The 20,259-nt window shown below is 41.1% G+C and overlaps 1 protein-coding gene across 3 annotated transcripts in view; it reads left to right on the forward strand.

Moving 5' to 3' along the window:
- fer1l6 (fer-1 like family member 6) overlaps nucleotides 1-20,259 on the forward strand; it is a 146,951-nt gene that overhangs the window by 100,307 nt on the left and 26,385 nt on the right. For 2 of the 3 annotated variants that reach the window (XM_043688527.1, XM_043688530.1), the window contains 7 exons: nucleotides 14-130; nucleotides 5,362-5,413; nucleotides 7,752-7,834; nucleotides 9,194-9,325; nucleotides 14,741-14,860; nucleotides 17,183-17,310; nucleotides 19,374-19,544. In XM_043688527.1, coding sequence (XP_043544462.1) covers nucleotides 14-130; nucleotides 5,362-5,413; nucleotides 7,752-7,834; nucleotides 9,194-9,325; nucleotides 14,741-14,860; nucleotides 17,183-17,310; nucleotides 19,374-19,544 — 803 coding nt within the window. The remainder of the gene's footprint in view (nucleotides 1-13; nucleotides 131-5,361; nucleotides 5,414-7,751; nucleotides 7,835-9,193; nucleotides 9,326-14,740; nucleotides 14,861-17,182; nucleotides 17,311-19,373; nucleotides 19,545-20,259) is intronic. The other variant, XM_043688529.1, reaches the window with a different exon arrangement.

Below are 20,259 nucleotides of genomic sequence, written 5' to 3' on the forward strand. Positions count from 1 at the left end.
TGCTTTATTACAGAAGAGGAGGTTGTCACGAAAGTTCACATCAAGAAGGAAACCTTCTGTCATTCAAGACAGTGAGAATGTCATAGACTGGTGGTCTAAGTATTACTCTTCTGTGGCAAGGGCCCAAAATGTATGACATACTTACTGATAAATGTTCATTTTAAAATGCTTGTTCAAATTAAAGTTACCAATAAGTTATTATATCATTGATTGGAATGGTAGCACTGATCAATAAGAATGGCTGTAGTTCACTGATTTTGCTCATAATATGAGAAACAAACTAAAGGGTAAGTACACGCGTGTAATAGAACATGAAAAATAACAAATGCACAGTCTTGAAAGCAAAGAAAAATATTTGTTCTCACTTTTCTTTGACTCTATTTATTAAAAACAATTTCTTACATTTTCTGGTTCTGACAATAGCCGACTTGAAAAGCAATTCTGTTTTTATGTTCACAGATGCATATTGATCAGCTGCCTATTTCCAGAATTCTGGATGTAAGTTTGTCACTTGAGCTGAAAGGTTCATTTTCAGACTTTTCGTCACCATACTCGGTAACATCATCAGTGAGCCTCGAGTGTAGGGCTGGTGTTGTGTCGTGCTTTCAATTTATGTGTTTAGGTTTCCTTGTGCACATGACGTCATTTCCTGTGTTGGTGATGTCATTTCCTGTGTTTGTGAAGTGATTTCCTATTCTTTTTCTCAGAGTATGGTAGATGGGGTCCAAATTGATATGCTTGTTGATAGAGTTCTGGTCGAAATGCCATGCTTCTAGGACATCACACAGCCAAGGAAACCTAAACACATAAATAGAAAATGGGACATAACATCAGTGCTTCACCAGAGGCCCACTGATGATGTTACCTAGTGTGGCGATGCAATGGCTGAAATTGAACCTTGCAAAACAGTAAGCAAACTTACACCCAGAACCTCAAACTGAGCTATAAATCTTATCAAACTCGCTATTTCCAGCATTTCCTGTTCCTACTTCAGATTTCCAGATTCTGCACTATTGTTCCTTGCTCTAATCCTATTGCCACATGAATCAGTCTTGCTTGCTGTGCTGCAGTTCATTAGCTCCAGACAACTTTCAGCATTCCTGACAAACGCTTCATGTGCTAGAAATGTGCATTAAAAAGTTGACTGTTCAATGGCCCGGATTTTCAATCCACTCACTTTACGCTATGGAAAAGCTGCAAGACCAAGGCACAGCTTTCTTGCACAAACATATTTGTCTACTGGCACTGTGAGAAGCTAGACTGTGAGCTTGGTGAATTATATAAGTGAGTTTGTTTGAGGTCTGAGCTGTGACTCTGCTCATGAACTCCGATAAAGTATGGAACCATCAGGATTAACAGCTGATTTGTGGATTTCATGTATTCTTTGACCATCCTTTGGTTCTTGTCTTAATCCATGGTGACCGTCAGTGTAGTTCTGATTGTATCCATCAATGGCTCAATGGGTTTATCCAATGATTGATCGAGCTATGCAACATCGTCTCAAATCAATATCACTGTCCATGATTCTAGCTCAAGGGGTAGTAGTGGAGTCATCATTGTTATAACCATATCTTAGATGATGTTTCCCAAATTATTATGGTTTCATTTTCTTTCTCATCATATTCACTGTCTGAGGTATCACCCAGGAAATTATAAATCCCTTTGTTGTGCATTTCTCCCATGACAGTTCGTCAGGTGTGACATTCCAGGGTATCTCTCTCCAGACAGCCCTGAATATATATCTTTAGGCATTTGTTTGACTGTTTAAAAAATATTTTAGAACATTGACATTAAAAGTTCAATATGTCCATAGGTGATCCATGGTCATGACATTTCCCTCACATGATAAATGAAATGAGATCCATTCTCATTTCATTACAAAGGATGAAAAAGAATTAAAAATGGAAAATGTAAATAAGTTCATTCTCTTAGCTTTAGTCTATACTATCTTTTCAATTCTCTAAGATTTGGTCAGGGAATCTGATTTCCCAGCAATGTGGGTAAATTTTAACTGGTGTAATTGATTGAACTGACACCAATGGAATAAACAGGCATTCTGGGTCTTAAACTTCTCCATAAATAGTAATACATAGTGGTCAGTAGAGACTGTGGTCTCTTTGTAATCATTTTGAATAAATATCTTAAAAGTAATTGAGAGCTCATAATATACAAAAGGTTTCCTTCTCCTTTGACAGCATACCATCTCTGATGATTGTTTAGTTTCTAGATAAGTACCTGATTAGTATCTCCATTTCATATTCATCTCCCTGACAGAGACAGCTCCTATCCCAGATATCACTTGGTATCAGTAGCTGCTTAGAGCTGGAAGCAGAGGCTCACTTATTAAAATGGCCTTCAGCCTCTCAAAAGCATTTTGACACTTCTCAGTTCATACTACCTATTTTTTCTGGATTAGGTCTGTCAGCTTTGTGGCCACTGTGCTGAATGTTTGGGATAAATGTTTAATAGAACCCACACATTTCCCGGAATCTCACAGCTTCCCATTTTATTATGGGAATAGAGATCTGTGCTACCTTTGCAGAAGTGGACAATACTTATCCTTGACCCATTATGATCCTGGATAGATCACTTGGGCTTTCACGAGCTTGCACTTGTGAAGGTGTCCACCAGGTCAGCTGACTATTTTGTAGAAAAAGGCTTGGAGGTGTAGTGGACAGCAAAGAAGGTTACCTCAGATTACAATGGGCCGAGAAGTGGCAGATGGAGTTTAATTCAGATAGCTGAGAGGTGCTGCATTTTGGGAAAGCAGATCTTAGCAGGACTTATACACCTAATGGTAAGGTCCTAAGGAGTGTTGCTAAACAAAGAGACCTTGGAGTGCAGGTTCATAGCTCCTTGAAAGTGGAGTCGCAGGTAGATAGGATAGTGAAGAAGGCGTTTGGTATGCTTTCCTTTATTGGTCAGAGTATTGAGTACAGGAGTTGGGAGGTTATGTTGCGGCTCTACAGGATATTGGTTAGGCCACTGTTGGAATATTGCATGCAATTCTGGTCTCCTTCCTATCGGAAAGATGTTGTGAAGCTTGAAAGGGTTCAGAAAAGATTAACAAGGATGTTGCCAGGAGGATCATTTAAGAGGCATTTGGATGGGTATAGGAATAGGAAGGGTTTGGGCCGGGTGCTGGCAGGTGGGACTAAATTGGGTTGGGATGTCTGGTCAGCATGGACAAGTTGGACTGCAGGGTCTGTTTCCATGATGTACGTCTCTATGACTCTCGAGGACATAGGTTTAGGGTGAGAGGGGAAAGATATAAAAGAGACCTAAGGAGCAACTTCTTTACACAGAGGGTGGTATGTGTATGGAATGAGGTGCCAGAGGAAGTGGTGGAGGGTGGTACAATTTCAATATTTAAAAGGCATTTGGATAGGTATATGAATAGGAAGGGTTTGAGGGATATGGGCCGGGTGCTAGCAGGTGGGACGAGATTGAGTTGGGATATCTGCTCGGCATGGATGGGTTGGACTGAAGGGTCTGTTTCCATGCTGTACATCTCTATGACTCTATGATTCTAAGTGCATTTCCCAGGTGTTGTCGTATGTTAGGAGGTTGTCTAGGTACACAGTGCAATTAGATAAACCTGACATTTTCTGCTTCATCAGCCTTTGAAAGTTGGTTGGGGAATTTTGGTGTCCATCTGATATGACTTGACATTGATATAACCTGCCTAGAGTTATGAAGACTGAGCTTTCCTTCATGTGCCATCTAGGGAACATACCAGTACCCCTTGAACAAATCTACCTTGGTAATGTGTGCTGCCTTACCTATCCCATGTACGCACTCTTCCAGCCTGGGTATTGGCGGGGGGCAGTTCTGGACACTTTATAAACTTTTCAATAATCAATGCAGAGCCTTGTGGAGCCATCTGTTTTGGGCACTATCACAGCTAGAGAGCTACTGGGCTCTATTAGTTGGTAGTACAGCATGTATTTACTCACTTCGCCAACATGGGCTGGGTCCAGCCTAAGGGATGTTACCTTGTGATATCTTATGCTTTGTTAAGTCTGCCCAATGTTCCGCATCTATATGAGTGAATAAGGACTCTAAGTTTGATAATATTTCTGTATTGGTTAGTGTGGTATTAAGGGATTCAATGTGGGTCTTATACAAATCCCCTTCCAGTTGCCCTTGTTGCTATCCTTGTCCTCGAGGTCGGTGACAATGAAACAGGCCATAGCATAGAGTCTTCAGGCTAGTGCAGACTTCGGTTTTACAGATACTGACAGGTCCAGACTTTGGAATCTCATGAGCTAGTCACAATATCTCAGTAAATTACTGCTGCGGTCCATTGCCTCGTGGACCACTGTGTACTCCTCATTTGCAGGTCTTTTCTGTGAGCGGTTCTTCATTTACTCATCAGCACCTCATTTTTAAAAATAGTATCATTCAAGGACTCTGCTTTAGCTTCAGAATGAGCTGTCTGAGCTATGGGCCAGCTTGTGGGGCTGTTACCAAGTAAGTTCTATTTATTACCTCTTTAGGTCTTCTGGACTCCTGAAAAAGATTTCAGACAGCCAGACCACAGGATCTTCTGGTTATGATGCCATCTCAGCCTCCACTGACTGAGCTAGTCTGTCCATGAACTGTATGGCTTTTAGCATCCAGAGCGAGAGAGTCTTTTATCTGCCACACTGGGGTGCACATAAGTAGTTCTTCAACTGAAACCTTCACAGCACACTATTGCTTGAACCCAGCTGACACTGACAGCCACTGACAACAGTCAGTTATTTAGCTTTAGCATTTCACTTTTAAGAGACACATCTTGGAAGTTTGATTTGTCCATATGTGTTCTGAAGTTTGATTCATGCAAAAGACACCGCTGTCCTCGATGTTAGGTGTTGAACTTTTTTTTGCTCTATTTTATTTTGTTTCTCGAATATGAATATCAAACATAACAACCCCAAATCAGATGTTCATCTTTAATGACCTCAAGTTACACAATTCAACGTGAGTACTCCTGGTCAAATCATACGATTCCAATTGTGCAACTCTTTATTACTGAGTTCACAGACCACTACACAATTCAGATACCATGCTTTATGATTCAAACTAGTCTACAGCAAACAATGGTTTATTCTGAACACTTATACTATTTCTCACTTTTGATCTACATTTTCCATGCATATTAACATTGTAGTGCATTAGAAGATACACAATGTAGACCTAGATTCCCACAGCAAGGAATTAAGTTCAGAGAAATCCTCTGATGTTATTGCTCATCATTTCTTAGAATGCTCACATTAACTTGACAATAACCTTTACTAGTAAAGCTACCACACATATCATTTACAACATTTGCAAGTTAAGTGCTTGTCTACTCACTAATGTTGTGTTTCTAATAAGGCAAAACTGAAAGATACAAGTAGCAATCTGCATGTTGAAGGATACAAAAATGGTAAGTGAACCCGGCAAAGAAATAAAATGTGTTATTGATGTACAATCTTCTTCAATATAATTCAATGTTCAAATTATCTAATGCTATTAGAAAGCTTTATTAAAGCACCCCGTTGTCTAACAAAAGGCAAAACAAATGATTGTATGATATACATAACTGAAGGACTTTCATCACTGGTAGAAGCATGTTCACCTCAAAATTGGCTGGCGAGAACAATGTGCCTGATTTGCTGAATTTGATTTCCTGGTTATTTGTTTTTATCATCAGAACAGTGGAAATACCCCAAAGGGACTGTGGGACTTTGTGCCTGATACTTTAAACTGCATTGGCCACAGACCCTCATAAAATTTACCCCATAATATCTGGGGTATGGTTACATAAAATAAATGCTCAGGATCTCATAACGAAGCAGTAGTATGCCAACCACTGGGCGAGAAGGTAGAGGTTCAAATCCAACCTATCATGGAAGTGTGTCAAACCATGTCTGAATAGGTTGATTAAAAATAAATTTAAAATAATTGCTCAACATCTTTGGTTCTAGGAAGTGATTGTAACTATAATATATTTAGTACACTGTCAGTCATATTAGTAAGTGTCACTATAGGACTTAACGGCCAAGGAACATGCATTCAAAACAAGGCCAAAGAGGTGGTTGTGTATCAACCTGTAGTTGCTTCCATCCACTTGTCAACGCAGATAGAGGGAATAAGAGAGATTCCTGATCAGCCATGCGATAGAAAGAATGTTGGATCTCCTTAGGCACAATTCATAGTTTCAGACTACAATGGCAAAAAAGTCCATGTTGCCATAGCAACCAGGTGTTTCTGGGTGAACTCTCTCACACACCTAGTTCTGATCTTATTAATGTTAATTGTGATGGAATGAGTGTTGGGGCCACTGCTTCAGGAGCTAGGAGTAAGCATAAAGAATTAAGTTCAATTCTAAATACCAGAAGTTGCACCTCACTCCAGCGGTGATTGTTGTTGTCTGAGCAATCCATTCAGAAAATAAATCCCAAATTAATTGTAGTTGGAATGATTAGACTGGAAATATGTTGTATCTGTCTGGCTGTTGCATGAGTTCACATTCTACTCAAACCGATATTTACAGCTGAGAAAGGGACCATTCTGCTCATTGTCTCTATGCAAGCTCTTCCAAAGGGTTTTCCAATTAGTCTCACTTTCCTCCTCTTCCTGCAGAGCCCTTTAGAATTTGCTAGGTTATACACAGAATTTCAAAATATAAAACGTGGTAAAACTTTCTGTGTTGGCAAATTGCAGCAAAAACAAGATGGTGAAGAAGGTGTTTGGTATATTTACTTTTATTGGTCAATGCATTGAGTATTGGAGTTGGGGGTCATGTTGCAGCTGTGCACGACATGGACTAGGCCACGGTTGGAATACTGCATCTAATCTGGTCTCCCTGCTATCAGAAAGATGTTGTGAAACTTGAAAGGATTCAGAAAAATTTGCAAGGATGTTGCCAGGGTTGGAGGATTTGAGCTATAGGGACATGCTGAATAAGCTGGGGTTTTGTTTCCTGGTGTGTCGGAGGCTGAGCGCGACCTTATAGAAGTTTATAAAATCGTGAAGGACATGGATAGGGTAAATAGTCAAGATCTTTTCCCCATGGTAGCAGAGACCAAAACTAAAAGGCATAGGTTTAAGGTGAGAGGGGAAAGATTTAAAAGGGACCTAAGGGGCAACTTTTTCATGCAGAGGGTGGAGCATGTGTGGAATGAGATGCCAGAGGAAGTGGTGGAGGCTTGTACAATAACAGCATTTAAAAGGCATCTGGATGGGTACGTGAATAGGAAAAGTCAAAAAGGGTGGCACTGGAAAAGCACAGCAGGTCAGGCAGCATCCGAGGAAAAGGAGAGCTGGCATATTGGGCATAAGACCTGCATCAGGAATGTGGAGGGGAATGGGGAATGAGAGCTAAAAGAATATGGGCCAAATGCTGGCAAATGTAACTAGATTAATTTAGAATATCAGGTCAGCATGGACAAGTTGGACTAAAGGGCCTGTTCCTATGCTATATATCTCAATGACTCTATGACCTGTCTTCATAAACATGCAGATGAATGCCTGCTTAGTTTTTAAATTGAATATCTTAAATGCTATGCGTGAAAATGGAAGTAGTTTAATTAATATCCCAGATACTTAAAATTGCTTTTCATTATTATATATTCTTATAATTCCGGTCTTTAAAAAGTCAAATACTAAATGCTGTTTCTTATTTCACTCTTTGCTGTGATGCATAATTTGATTCTGTGCATAGAGGCTGCTTATGTAAATCTCCTTGCCTTTGTTTCTAATGCTTGATGCCATCACTTCAGATGATGAAGATGATGAGAAGAGAAAAAGAGTTAGAATGGTTGAAAGAACAACATCGCAAAAGCTTGACATTGCAACTTTTGAGGTAAAGTTATAAACTGTATGGCCCACATGGTTCAGTATAGAAATACATCCATTAAGTCTATTCTTAAGACCATGTCTACTTATCCTTAGTATAGCCTCATTCTGTTCATTCAAATTCCTGAAGAGGAAGACAAATCATATGTTAAACTTACAATACAAAACACCCCCAGTAAAATATCATGATGTCCAATTTAACCACTGCAGAAATCTACAATATAGCTTTTACCCAGAAACCTGATGTCATTTATTCCTTTTTGATTTGCATTCTCTGGGTCACACTACATTGGTCCAAGCAATGTTATATTTTGGTTCTGATATTTCTTCAGGGATGTGGAGAGAGCGGTGGGGAAAGTTGGGGACAGCAATATGGGGGAGAGTATTTGCAAACAGGAAACATCAAAGTGATGAAATTAACAATAGGACACATTTTAAAATTATTCTGCAGGTTCCCCTTCAGGCTGAGCACCTGCTGGGTTTGAAATCCTGTGACACAGGGACATGGCAGAGGAGAGGAGGGAGGGACTGAACAGTAATGGGTGAATATTTCACAATTTGGTGTGGATGAAGGAGAGGGCAGAGATTTGGAGGAGAGTGGAGGTTGGGAGGAAAATAGTAAAGATTGGGGGTGGTGGTGATTGGGATATGGGTAGAGTAGATAGAGGCCAGGGAGTTTGGGGGAGTGGGTGGAGAAAAGGTAGTTGGTAAAATTAGGATATCTTGATGGGAATCATAGACTGACGGCAAATGTGGTTGGTGGGGTAGGGTTTGGAGGGTGCTGTTAGAGATTGTAGAGGTCAGGTGCAGATCGTGAAAGGTGAGTTTTGGCTGGGTGAGAGACCATAGCCCGGAGGTTGTGATTTTGATGATTATAGAGTCTGTGAAAAGTCATGTTTGTTGGATTGGGAGAGCAGTCCTGCACAAGCAGTGCAGTAAATGCACTTAGTTATGGAGACACAAATTCTTCATAACCTATGCTTCAACCTCCAGAATCTTATTTGTCACGTCACTCTGAAATTTCTCTATTTCCTCAATGCCCTTTCCAAAGAAGTGATAGTCAAAGTTACAGGCATTATTCGAATAGGGGCCTTATCAATCAGATATATATGGTTAAAATAATTTGATTGACTTTCAATGAAATATTAAGTTGTATCCCAGGTGTATAACTGCAAATTGTAGAATTCAAATTGGGCAGGATCTTATAAACACTGTCTGCAAATCTTCCCTAATATTTTGCTGCTCATTTCGAGGTCGCATCTCTGGCTAGTTCTCCTGAAGCATCCTATTTACCAATTATAGATTGCATTAATCAGGTTGTATCATTGGAGCAGAAGTTATCATTTTTATGAATTGTTTCCATCAGGTATATGATAAAGAATTAGAAGAAGAATTTGATCACTTTAGTGATTGGGTGCAAACATTTGATCTCTTTCGTGGTAAAGCAAATGAAGATGACACCAGTCTAGATGATGAAAGAATTGTTGGAAAATTTAAGGTGTGTTTTAATCATTTATATTTTAAAATTTGTAATAGATTTTAAGGTACAGAGATTCATGCAACATGGTCAGACACAGAGAACTGTGTGCATACTTGGTAGAGAAATAAACATTTTGGGGAGGAGGAAGAGGAGTGAATCTAGTTTTTTCCATGTTGTGATCAAAATAAGTGTCATCTTCCTCCCATCTTAATGTCAGGGATCTATTCTCTGCTTCTGAGAAAAACATTTTGTCTTGTCAATTCTCTGTCCCAAAAGCCTTTGACATCTGTTCCAGAGTTATTAATGGCCCTCCATTACTTTCCACATTCGATCATTCTCCATGTCTGCACTATAGCAAGCTATTAGATCATGGGCTGAACATCATCACCAAAAGTGCTTCAAGTATCAGTGTATAACATAGTAAGATCATGTTGAGATTGCAGAGAGATTCAATTCTTACAGCATTTACAATGTACGCTAAGTAGGTAGGGGAGACCGTTTTGAGACCATATAGGTTCAGTCCTTAGTCCATGTGTATCTGCCATCACAACCAGCCTCACTGATAATGCATAATATTCATTAGCAGATGAGGATTTGGCTGTAATCACACAGATCGCTTTGGGAATAAGAGATCTCTATGTTTTTTACCTCTCTCACTAGCCCATGTTTTTGAGACCAGTGGCAAGATTGAGTTTTAGGTTGAGACCCCAATGATGGGGTGAAATGGGAATCTCGCAACCCTGCAATGTGTTGGGAGCAGTGAGCCCATTTTCAGAAGTGGATTGGAAGATAGACTGCCAAAGTATGGATTGGACTAGTGGTAACCAACAGCATCAAGTACCTGGTGCTCTCTGCCAATGCAACACACAAACTACTAAAAGCATTTCTTTCCAACAAACCCTATTTCCCAATGGCAATCCCACAGTGGAACAAGCTGCCAAGAAAATAGTCCCAAGCCTATCACTGGAAAAATTCAAGTTTAGATCATTTCGATTTACAAGTTATCACCAAGGCAACCATCTCAGCTAGTCATGTCTGCTTTAGCTGGTACTGTCTATATTAATGTCAGCCAAATATAGATATTAGTCTCTGATGTTAACACTACTAAAGCAGAAGCTCGGAAAACTGGCAGTGATTCCGGTGCATAGTCAGAGACGGCACTCTCCAGTGAGGAGACTGCCAGACTCTCAAAGTAGGAGGGCTAGTAGAATTCAATGTATCTTGAATGAAGCTCCAACCTGCCGCTCCAGCTAACAGAGACAGGGAGTGCCACCATCCTGAGGCACTTTATCAGCACCTTTAATGAATTTGTGTTGAAAAATGGCTGGGGCACATCATTGTGGCAAAGCTGCCTGAGGGTGTAGCTGTTTCACGCACCTATGGGAAGACAAATGGAAAATTCCTGTCAGTCTCCAATAATTGCCCTTCAAAGTAATTCAATTAACTTCCTGCCAACCCTGACTGGGAAAATAGCCCAGGGATGGGATGGTACCAACACAGCTCACTCCTACTGGTGGTATGATCTTAGCTGCCTGCCTACTTGCAATCTTGTCCCCATATTGGGGTGAAAATTCAGCCCTAAAGAATAGTACCCCAACAGAATTTTGCTGAAATCTAAGACCCAAGGAAGGGGAGTCCAAAACTAGAGGGCATAGCTTTTTTTCATGCAGAGGGTGGCACGTGTATGGAATGTGCTGTCAGAGGAAGTGGTGGAGACTTGTACAATTACAACATTTAAAAGGCATCTGGATGGGTATATGAATAGGAGGGGTTTAGAGGGATATGGCCAATTCCTGACAAATGGGACTAAATTAATTTAGGATATCTGGTCAGCATGGACAAGGTGGAACAAAGGGTCTGTTTCTGTGCTGTATACCTCTATGACTCTATCAATGACTCAAAGGAAGATAGGACTTCTTAGACTTCTGCATCGAACCATGTAGTGTATTAAGTTACAAGTGAAACACTTTTATAAATGTTCAGTGATAGCAGCTCTCCTATAACTTTACTTAGAGTCATAGAGTCATACAGCATGGAAACAGACCCTTCGGTCCAACCTGTCCATGACGATCAGATGTCCCAACCCAATCTAGTCCCACCTGCCATCCCTCCAAACCCTTCCTATTCATATACCCATCCAAATGCCTCTTAAATGTTGCAATTGTACCAGCCTCCACCACTTCCTCTGGCAGCTCATTCCATACACATACCACCCTCTGTGTGAAAAGGTTGCCCTTTAGGTCTCTTTTATATCTTTCCCCTCTCACCCTAAACCTATGTCCTCCAATTCTGGACGCCCCCACCCCAGGGAAAAGACTTTGTCTATTTATCCTATTCATGCCCCTCATAATTTTGTAAACCTCTATAAGGTCACCCCTCAGTCTCCGAGGCTCCAGGGAAAACAGCCCCAGCCTGTTCAGCCTCTCCCTGTCGCTCAAAGTTGTTAATTTTAAATCTAGATAGATACATTTTTGTTCAGCAGAGATATTAAATAACAAATATAGAAACCACGCAAGCTTGAAGAACAATTTATCTTTGTTTGGGGACCCTGCAGCCTCTGGGGCTAATCATTGAGTTACACTGAGGTGGATGATATACTGCTTTTTCAACAGCAAGATATAACAGAGAAATGTTGTAGGAATTGAGCATCACTTACAGTAGTTATAAAAAGACTATATTATTTTTATTTACAAATACTATGAGATCTAAAAATCACCATTAATCATCAGGAACATTTGTGCCACACAATTACTAGGCAATCACCAACTCTAATAGGAGACAATCTAACCACTGCCCCTTGACTTTCAATGGTGTTACCATCATGAATTTCCCATTACCAACATCATGGGGGGTTACCACTAGCCAGAAACACAACTGGACTCTCCATAGAAACATAATGGCCATAAGAGCAGGGCAGAGTCATTGCGGTGAGCAATTTACCTCATGACTCCTCAAAGCTTGTCCACCATCTGCAAGACACAACTTAGGAGTGTCATGGAATATTCCCCACGTGCTTGGATGAGTGTAGTACCAACAACACTCAAGAGGTGTGACATCATCCATTTGATAGGCACCACATCTACCTTCGATGACCGACTTTTGATCACCTTCTCAAGGTCAACTAGCGATAGGCAATAAATCCTGACTCAGCCAGCGACACCCATGTCCCATGAGTGAATAAAATAAAATCTAATTTGATGAAGGCATCATGAAGTATAATTTCATAAGACTTGCTGCTCTGTGGAATCAGACTCCTTCAGACCAAAGGGGTAGCCATGGGCACCCGCATGGGTCCCAGCTATGCCTGCCTCTTCGTAGGATATGGGGAATAGTTCATCTTTGCAGTTACACTGGCACCAATCCCCACCTTTTTCCTCTGCTACTTTGCTGACTGGATCATGCTCCCACGAGGAGGTGGAACAGTTCATCAACTTCACTAACACCTCCTACCCTGACCTTAAGTTCACCCAGACCATCTCGGACACCGCCCTCTCCTTCCTGGAACTCTCCATCTCCACTTCCGGCGACCAACTCAACACGGACATCTACTTCAAACTCACCAACTCCCACAGCTACCTGGACTGCACCTCCTCCCACCCCTTCTCCTGTAAAAATGCAATCCCTTGCTCCCAATTCCTCTGCCTCTGCTGTATCTATTCTCAGTAGGAGCAATTCCACTCCAAGACATCCCAGATGGCCTCATATTTGAAACTACAATTTCCCCTCCCATGTGGTCAACAATGCCTGCCAGCGCATCTCCTCCACTTCCTGCACCTCCACCCTTGAACCTCACCCCTCCAACTGCAACAAGGATAGAACCCTCCTCGTCCTCATCTTCCACCCCACTAATCTCCGGATACAACACATTATCCTCTGTCATTTCTGCTGCCTACAATCAGACCCATCACCAGTTATATATTTCCCTCTCCACACCTAACTGTGCTCCGCAGAATGCATTCCCTCTGTGACTCCCTCATTAGGTCCACGACCCCACCAGCCCACCCTCCACATCCAATACCTTCCCTTGCCGCTGCAATAGGTGTAAAGCCTGTATCTACACCTTCCCCCTCACCTCCATCCTAGGCCCCAAAGAATCTTTTCATATCCAGCAGAGATTTTCCTGCACATCCAAACACCTCACCTACTGTGTCCATTGCTCTCAATGTGGTCTCTACTAAATTGGGGAGACAGGATGCCAAATAGCGGAATGTTTCAGAGAACATCTCTGGGACACATGCACTCAACAACTCCACCGCCCTTTGGCCAGCCACTTCAACTCCCCTCCCACTCTGCCAAGGACATGCAAGTCCTGGGCCTCCTCCACCGCCAAATCCAAGCCACCTGACGACTGGAGGAAGAATGCCTCATCTTCTACCTTGGGACCTTTCAACCACATGTCATTAATATCGACTTCACTAGTTTCCTAATCTCCCCATGCCCCACCTCCCCATCCCAGATCCAACTTGCTCCCTCCTCACCCCACATTCCCGATGAAGGGCTTATGCCCGAAATTTCGACTCTCCTGCTCCTCGGATGCTACCTGACCTACAGTGCTTTTCCAGCGCTATACTTTTAGACTCATACTCTCAACTGCCAAATGTATGTCAGATAATTGCCGCGTTGTTTTGTGGAGTCACAGCCCATCTATATTGGTACCAGCCAGGCATTGCATTCGCAATAGCTCATTTTAAAAGTATTCCTGAGACTTTTCTTCTTTCAGATAAAAGTATTTTGCTTTAATTGTGCTAATTTTTCAAGCAGCTACACTGGGTTATTGGGGAAACTCAAGAGTACTCATCGGATTGCAGGGCCAATGATATAGAGAGAATTGAACATGAGGATTATAATCGAGGAGTTGATAGAGTGTAAATGTGGAGGTGAAGGATTGAACAGCTGCAGAAATATAGTGCTAAATGGAAGACAAAATGCTGGACTATTGGGAGCTCCATTTCTGCTGCAGATCAGCATTCCATTTCTATTGCAATTTATGATGTGGAGGAGCCAGTGTTGGACTGGAGTGGACAAAGTTAAAAGTTTCGGAACTACCTGATGAAGGAGCAGCACTCCGAAAGCTAGTGCTTCCAAATAAGCCTGTTGGACTATAACCTGGTGTTGTGTGATTTTTTTTTTACTTTATGCCCATTTAAATAAAATGTATTAGAGTTGAGGAGGAATCACTTCACTCAAATGGTCATGAAACTGTGGAATTGACTACCCAGAGTGCATGGGACATTGGAACATGGAATAGGCTGAAAGAGGAGATTGACGGATAGATTTTTAAATGGGTTAAAGAGCTATCTTGAGCCCAAGATGAGATCAGCCATGATTGTATAAAGGACGGAGCAGATTCAATGGGCTGAACTGCCAACGTCTGTTCTTAACTCTGATGTTCTTATATACTCAACAGCATTCCTTTCTCTTGTCTATTTTCAGGGATCATTCCAGGTGTGGAAATGTATTAATGATTATGATACAGATGGACAATGTAAAATTTTACATGGCATGCCATCAAACACCCCTGTCAAAGTTTTAATTAGAGTCTACATTGTAGCAGTAAGTGACATTGACATTTCACTCAGCTTTGAATATTAATCCTAATTCTTCAGCTTTTGATGAAAATTATTTGAAAAAAACGTACAATAGAAACATAAAACGTGTTAATGTTAGGAATAGCTGAGGTCCACACCTAAAAGGCTATCTCATATTTGTTCCCAGGTCTGATTGAGAATTGCACCAGTAACAAAGACCACTTTCTTTATTTCTGTAGACCCCCAGATTAACATGGTAAAACAGATCAATATGTGTTTTTATATTTAATCTATTCATTTATACTTTAGTCAAGTAATCAGTTCTCTTGTGATTTTGGAGAAGATGTGTAGCTTGGATTATGGATCAGTAGTAAGTTTGCTTGCTGTGCTGGTAGATTTATTTTTAGATGTTTCATCACCATGCTAGGTAACATCATCAGTGAGCCTCCAATGAAGTGCTGGTGTTCTGTCCTGCTTGCTATTTGTGTGCCTTGGTCCTTTGTGGTTGATGATATCACTTCCAGTTCTTTTTCTGAGGGATCCAAATTGATATGTTTGTTAATGGAGTTCTGGTTTGAATGCCAGGCCTCTAGGAATTCCCATGCGTGTCTTTGTTTAGCCTGTCCCAGGATGGATTTATTGTCCCAGTCGAACGGGTGTACCTATTCATCTGTGTGTAGGGATTCTAGTGATAGTTGGTCATGTCTTTTGGTGGCTAGTTGACACTCATGTATCCTGGTGGCTAGTTTCCTCCCCGTCTGTCCAATGTAATGTTTGTTGCAGTCCTTCCAGGGTATTTTATATGATGCTCATTCTGCTAGTTGTTGGTACAGGGTTATTTAGATTCATCAGGAGCTGTTTTGGTGTGGTGGTAGGTTTGTGAGCTACCATGCTGCTGAAGGTCCAGAGTAGACTGGTCATCATCTCTGAGATGTCTTTAATATATGGCAGGGTGGCATTTGTGTTCAAGCCAAAGAAACACTGGCCACACTACTAGACGTACCAAGGACACAAACACCTGACAGCACCAACTCCTCAAAATAGTAGACCTATGGCTCACAACCTACTTCACCTTCAACAACAAGATCTACAAACAAATCAATGGGTTGCCAATGGGATCACCAGTATCAGGACTCTTCACAGAAGCAGTTATGCAAAGGTTAGAACAAACAGTCATTCCCATGATCCAGCCCAAGCTTTGGATCCGCTATGTGGATGACACCTTTGTCATCACAAAACGCAACAAATTAGAAGAAACCCACAAACACATATACAATATCCTTGCCGGTATAAAGTTCACCAAAGAGGAAGAGAACAATAATAGACTCCCCTTCCTAGATGTCACAGTAGGATGAAAAGCCAATAGAGAGCTGCAGACCAGCGTCTACATGAAAGCCACACACACTGACCAGATACTCTACTAGAGGAGCAATCATCCCAACACCCACAAACTGAGCTGCATCAGGACATTATTTAAATGAACCACAACACACTGCAGCACCCTGGAACTACGAAAAGCTGAGGAAAAACACCTATACAACGTATTCAAGAACAACAGGTACCCAAGAAGTGCAGTCAGCCGATTTGTACACGACAGACCTAAACAAGAAGACACAATACACCCAGAGACTCTAGCCACCCTGCCATACATTAGACATCTCAGAGATGACAACCAAACTACTTGACCCTGAGGCATCATGGTAGCCCAAACCTTCAACCACACTGAAACAGTTCCGGATGAATCTAAAGGACCCTGTACCAACAACCAGCAGAATGAGCAACCTTGCAAGGACTGCAACAAACATTACAGGACAGAAGGGCAGGAAACTAGCCACCAGGATACATGAGTACCAAGTAACCATGAAAATATGTGACCAACTATCACTGGTATCTATATACACAGACGAAGAGGGACACCAGTTCGACTGGGACAATACATCTAACCTGGGGCAGGCTAAACAAAGACACGCAAAGGAATTCCTAGAAGCCTGGCATTCACACCAGTACTCCATTAACAAAAGTATCGATTTGGACCACTCAGAAAAAGAACCGGAAGTGATATCACCAACTACAACAGACCAAGATCATAAATAACAAGTGAGACAGAACACCAGCGTTTCAGGGGAGGCTCACTGATGATGTTACCTAGCATGGTGATAAAACGTCTGAGGACACATCTACCAGCTCAGTGAGCAAACTTACAACCTAATCACTTCTATTGCAGCTCCTGGCCCGGAGAAGTGATCATTCTACATCATTAGTACAAAGTTACATATTAAAATAAACATATCGATATATAAATATCTCAGTAATCAAGTGTTTCTTTTATTTCTTCATCCTGTATCAGGCAAGTAATCTCTACCCTGCTGACCCTGATGGAAAGGCTGATCCTTACATTGTTCTGCAACTTGGAAAGACTGAAATTAAGGATCGTGATAATTACATCCCCAAACAACTTAATCCGCTGTTTGGAAGGTCAGAAGATGACTGCTCGCATGTGTGTTAATGTCTGATCTAGTCTGTAAATGTTCCAATGTTGTAAATAATTGGATAAGGTACAGACTAGAGGCTCAAGACAGCTTTGTATGCTGAGCCATATATGAGATAACTTCACCAAAGCAGGTTTAGTATTACAACTTACAAATGAGTGTAAATGGCAGTGAAATGTTAAATTTTGCTGTTATAATTTCACATGCATCTAATAGCCAGTTTGGAGGAGAGAATGAGAAGGCAAAAATGTGAAATTAGGTATGATGATGGGTTTCAGGAGGCTATTACCTACCCAACCTTCTCTGGTATTTTACTGATGATGGTTTTATGCTGATGCATAAATCAGTTGAGGCTATGAAATATCCAATGCATGGCTTTTTAGATTGAATTGGAAATTGTTGTGGGTTTGGAAGGTGCTGTCCGAGAATCTTTGGTGAATTTCTGCAGTGCATCTTCTAGACAGTACACACTGCTGCATCTGAGCATCGGTTTTGGAGAAAGTAGATGCTTGGGGATGCAGAGCCAGTCAAGAGGGCTGCAAGGTCCAGATTAGAGTGGTGCTGGAAAAGCACAGCAGGTCAGGCAGCATCTGAGGAGCAGGAAAATTAACGTTGTGGACAAAAGCCCTTCATCAGAAATGCATTCCTAATGAAGCGCTTTTGCCCGAAACATCGATTTTCCTGCTCCTTAGATGCTGCCTGACCTGCTGTGCTTTTCCAGCACCACTCTAATCTGGACCTTGTAGATGGTGGACAGGCTTTGGGGAGTCAAGAGGTGAGTTATTGCCTGGCTGCTTAAGGACCTCCTCCTGCCACTGCTGGTATTTTATCTGCTGTTATTTTATCTGATGTGTGTCAAGGTAGGAGCAGTGCTAGAAATGGTGAACTGCGGGTTATCTGAGTGAGAGCTGGTGTCTCTTGAAGGTGGCACATCCTCCCAGTTAGAACTGGAAGCCATGCCTTTACACAAACAAGAACTTGAAAGCTATAAAATCAGGTTGTGGCTTCCCAAAGCTGTAGAGGTAGCTGTCCCTACCCCTTCCAGTGGGGCCACCAGCTCTGAAAAATTGTAGCCCGCTTTGAGCCTGCTGGGTGGCACAGGCCCGATAGCATGTGAACACTCAGCAGAGTAACTAGGGACAGGCAATAAATGCTGGCCAGCCAGCAATGCCCATATCCCACAAATGAATAAATGAAAAAAGGACACTGTTACTCTGCCATTCCCTGTGCTTGTGCATTCAAATATGTGCACTTACAAACTCCCAACTCTTCAGCTTGTTGTTGACTGAGAAGGATGTTAATGAGACACCAAATTTGCTTCAATTAGTAAAGGAAATATATTGTAGAAGAACACTTTGCTTTCAAAGCTGATTTTTTAAGAAGGAATTTAAAAGTAGATTCTGCACATGCTGAAAAAAGTCAGCTCTTACATTTATGGATTAGTGGTGCTGGAAGAGCACAGCAGTTCAGGCAGCATCCGAGGAGCTGCTCTTGGATGCTGCCTGAACTGCTGTGCTCTTCCAGCACCACTAATCCAGAATCTGGTTTCCAGCATCTGCAGTCATTGTTTTTAGCTCTTACATGATACGTTGAAATGCCTTTGAATTAAAACAGGCAATTTCTAATATGATCCATTCATTTTTACTGTAATTGTATTTTAAGAGCTACACAATTCTACAACTCTGTGTGATCCTTGTACTAGACAGTGAGTTAGAATTATTTGACTCCAAGAATGTTCTTTGAACTCTGGAGGGAACCATAGATTCTTTGCTATGAATATTTGTTTTACTTGCCTCTTATCTTAAAAATAAAACTTTCAAAATTTGCAATGGCCCTTTTTATTTATTCCAATTCAATCTACTTGAGATAGAGTCCTTGAAAATTCAATATTTCATTAAAAAGTCAAGACAAAAGTATAACTTTATCACATCAATTTTTCAAAATCTGGAGTTCTAATTTCTTAGGCTTTATTGTTAAAATTATTCAGTCTTCATCTGTTATTAGGAAAAAAATTACCTCTGTACAATAATCCTTTCCTTCATCTGACAGATCTTATGAGATTGAGGCGACATTCCCAATGGAATCTCTGCTCACGATAACAATCTATGATTTTGATTTGGTTGGAACAGATGATTTGATTGGATCAACTAAAATTGATCTGGAGAACCGCTTTTACAGCAAGTACAGAGCTACCTGCGGACTACCGTATGAATATGAAATGTAAGGATGGGTTACATCTCAATCTACTGGACAGAAAGGGCAGATGTGCTTGTAATACTGCACACGACTGAGAGAGAAGGATTAGTTTGCTATAAATGTGCGGGTGGGTTTGCTCAGTTGGCTGAATGCTTAGCATTAATGAAGAACAATGCCAGTGTGGCTGTGATAGTTGATGGAAGTTGCCTCTTGCCTTGCCTCATATTTGATGTGAAGTGGTATCCCTCAAGCTAATAACCAATTGTTTCTCTTCTGTAGAGCCAAATGACTTTGTGATCTATGGCTCGCTATTTAATTACGTGGTGTAAAATCACTCACTGATTTGCAAACTATTGGGAATACAATGGTGAAAAATCTCTTTAGAAGGAAACAGATTTATGATGCAGGTTCTCTTTAAGCTGCCTTAGAGAGGGAAATTGGAGAGATTGATCTCACTGGACTGCTAATACTGGCTTATAGAAAGACTTTATTTGGCTCAATGGATACGCGTTCCAGCAAGTTAGGGGTTAATTATTATGTTACTGAACTAGTAGTGCTGGGAATAATGATATAATTCTTGATAAGATAATGATAAGTTCAAATCTCAATGTGGCAGTATGGGAATTTAAATTCAGTATATAAAACAAATATGGAAAATAAAACATAATGGTGACCATCAAAGTATTGGACCCACCTGATTCATTTATGGCAATCTGGACAGGGAGTCTATCATCCTGAA

This window comes from Chiloscyllium plagiosum, chromosome 4 (assembly GCF_004010195.1).
Source record: "Chiloscyllium plagiosum isolate BGI_BamShark_2017 chromosome 4, ASM401019v2, whole genome shotgun sequence".
NCBI classification, from domain to species: domain Eukaryota; kingdom Metazoa; phylum Chordata; class Chondrichthyes; order Orectolobiformes; family Hemiscylliidae; genus Chiloscyllium; species Chiloscyllium plagiosum.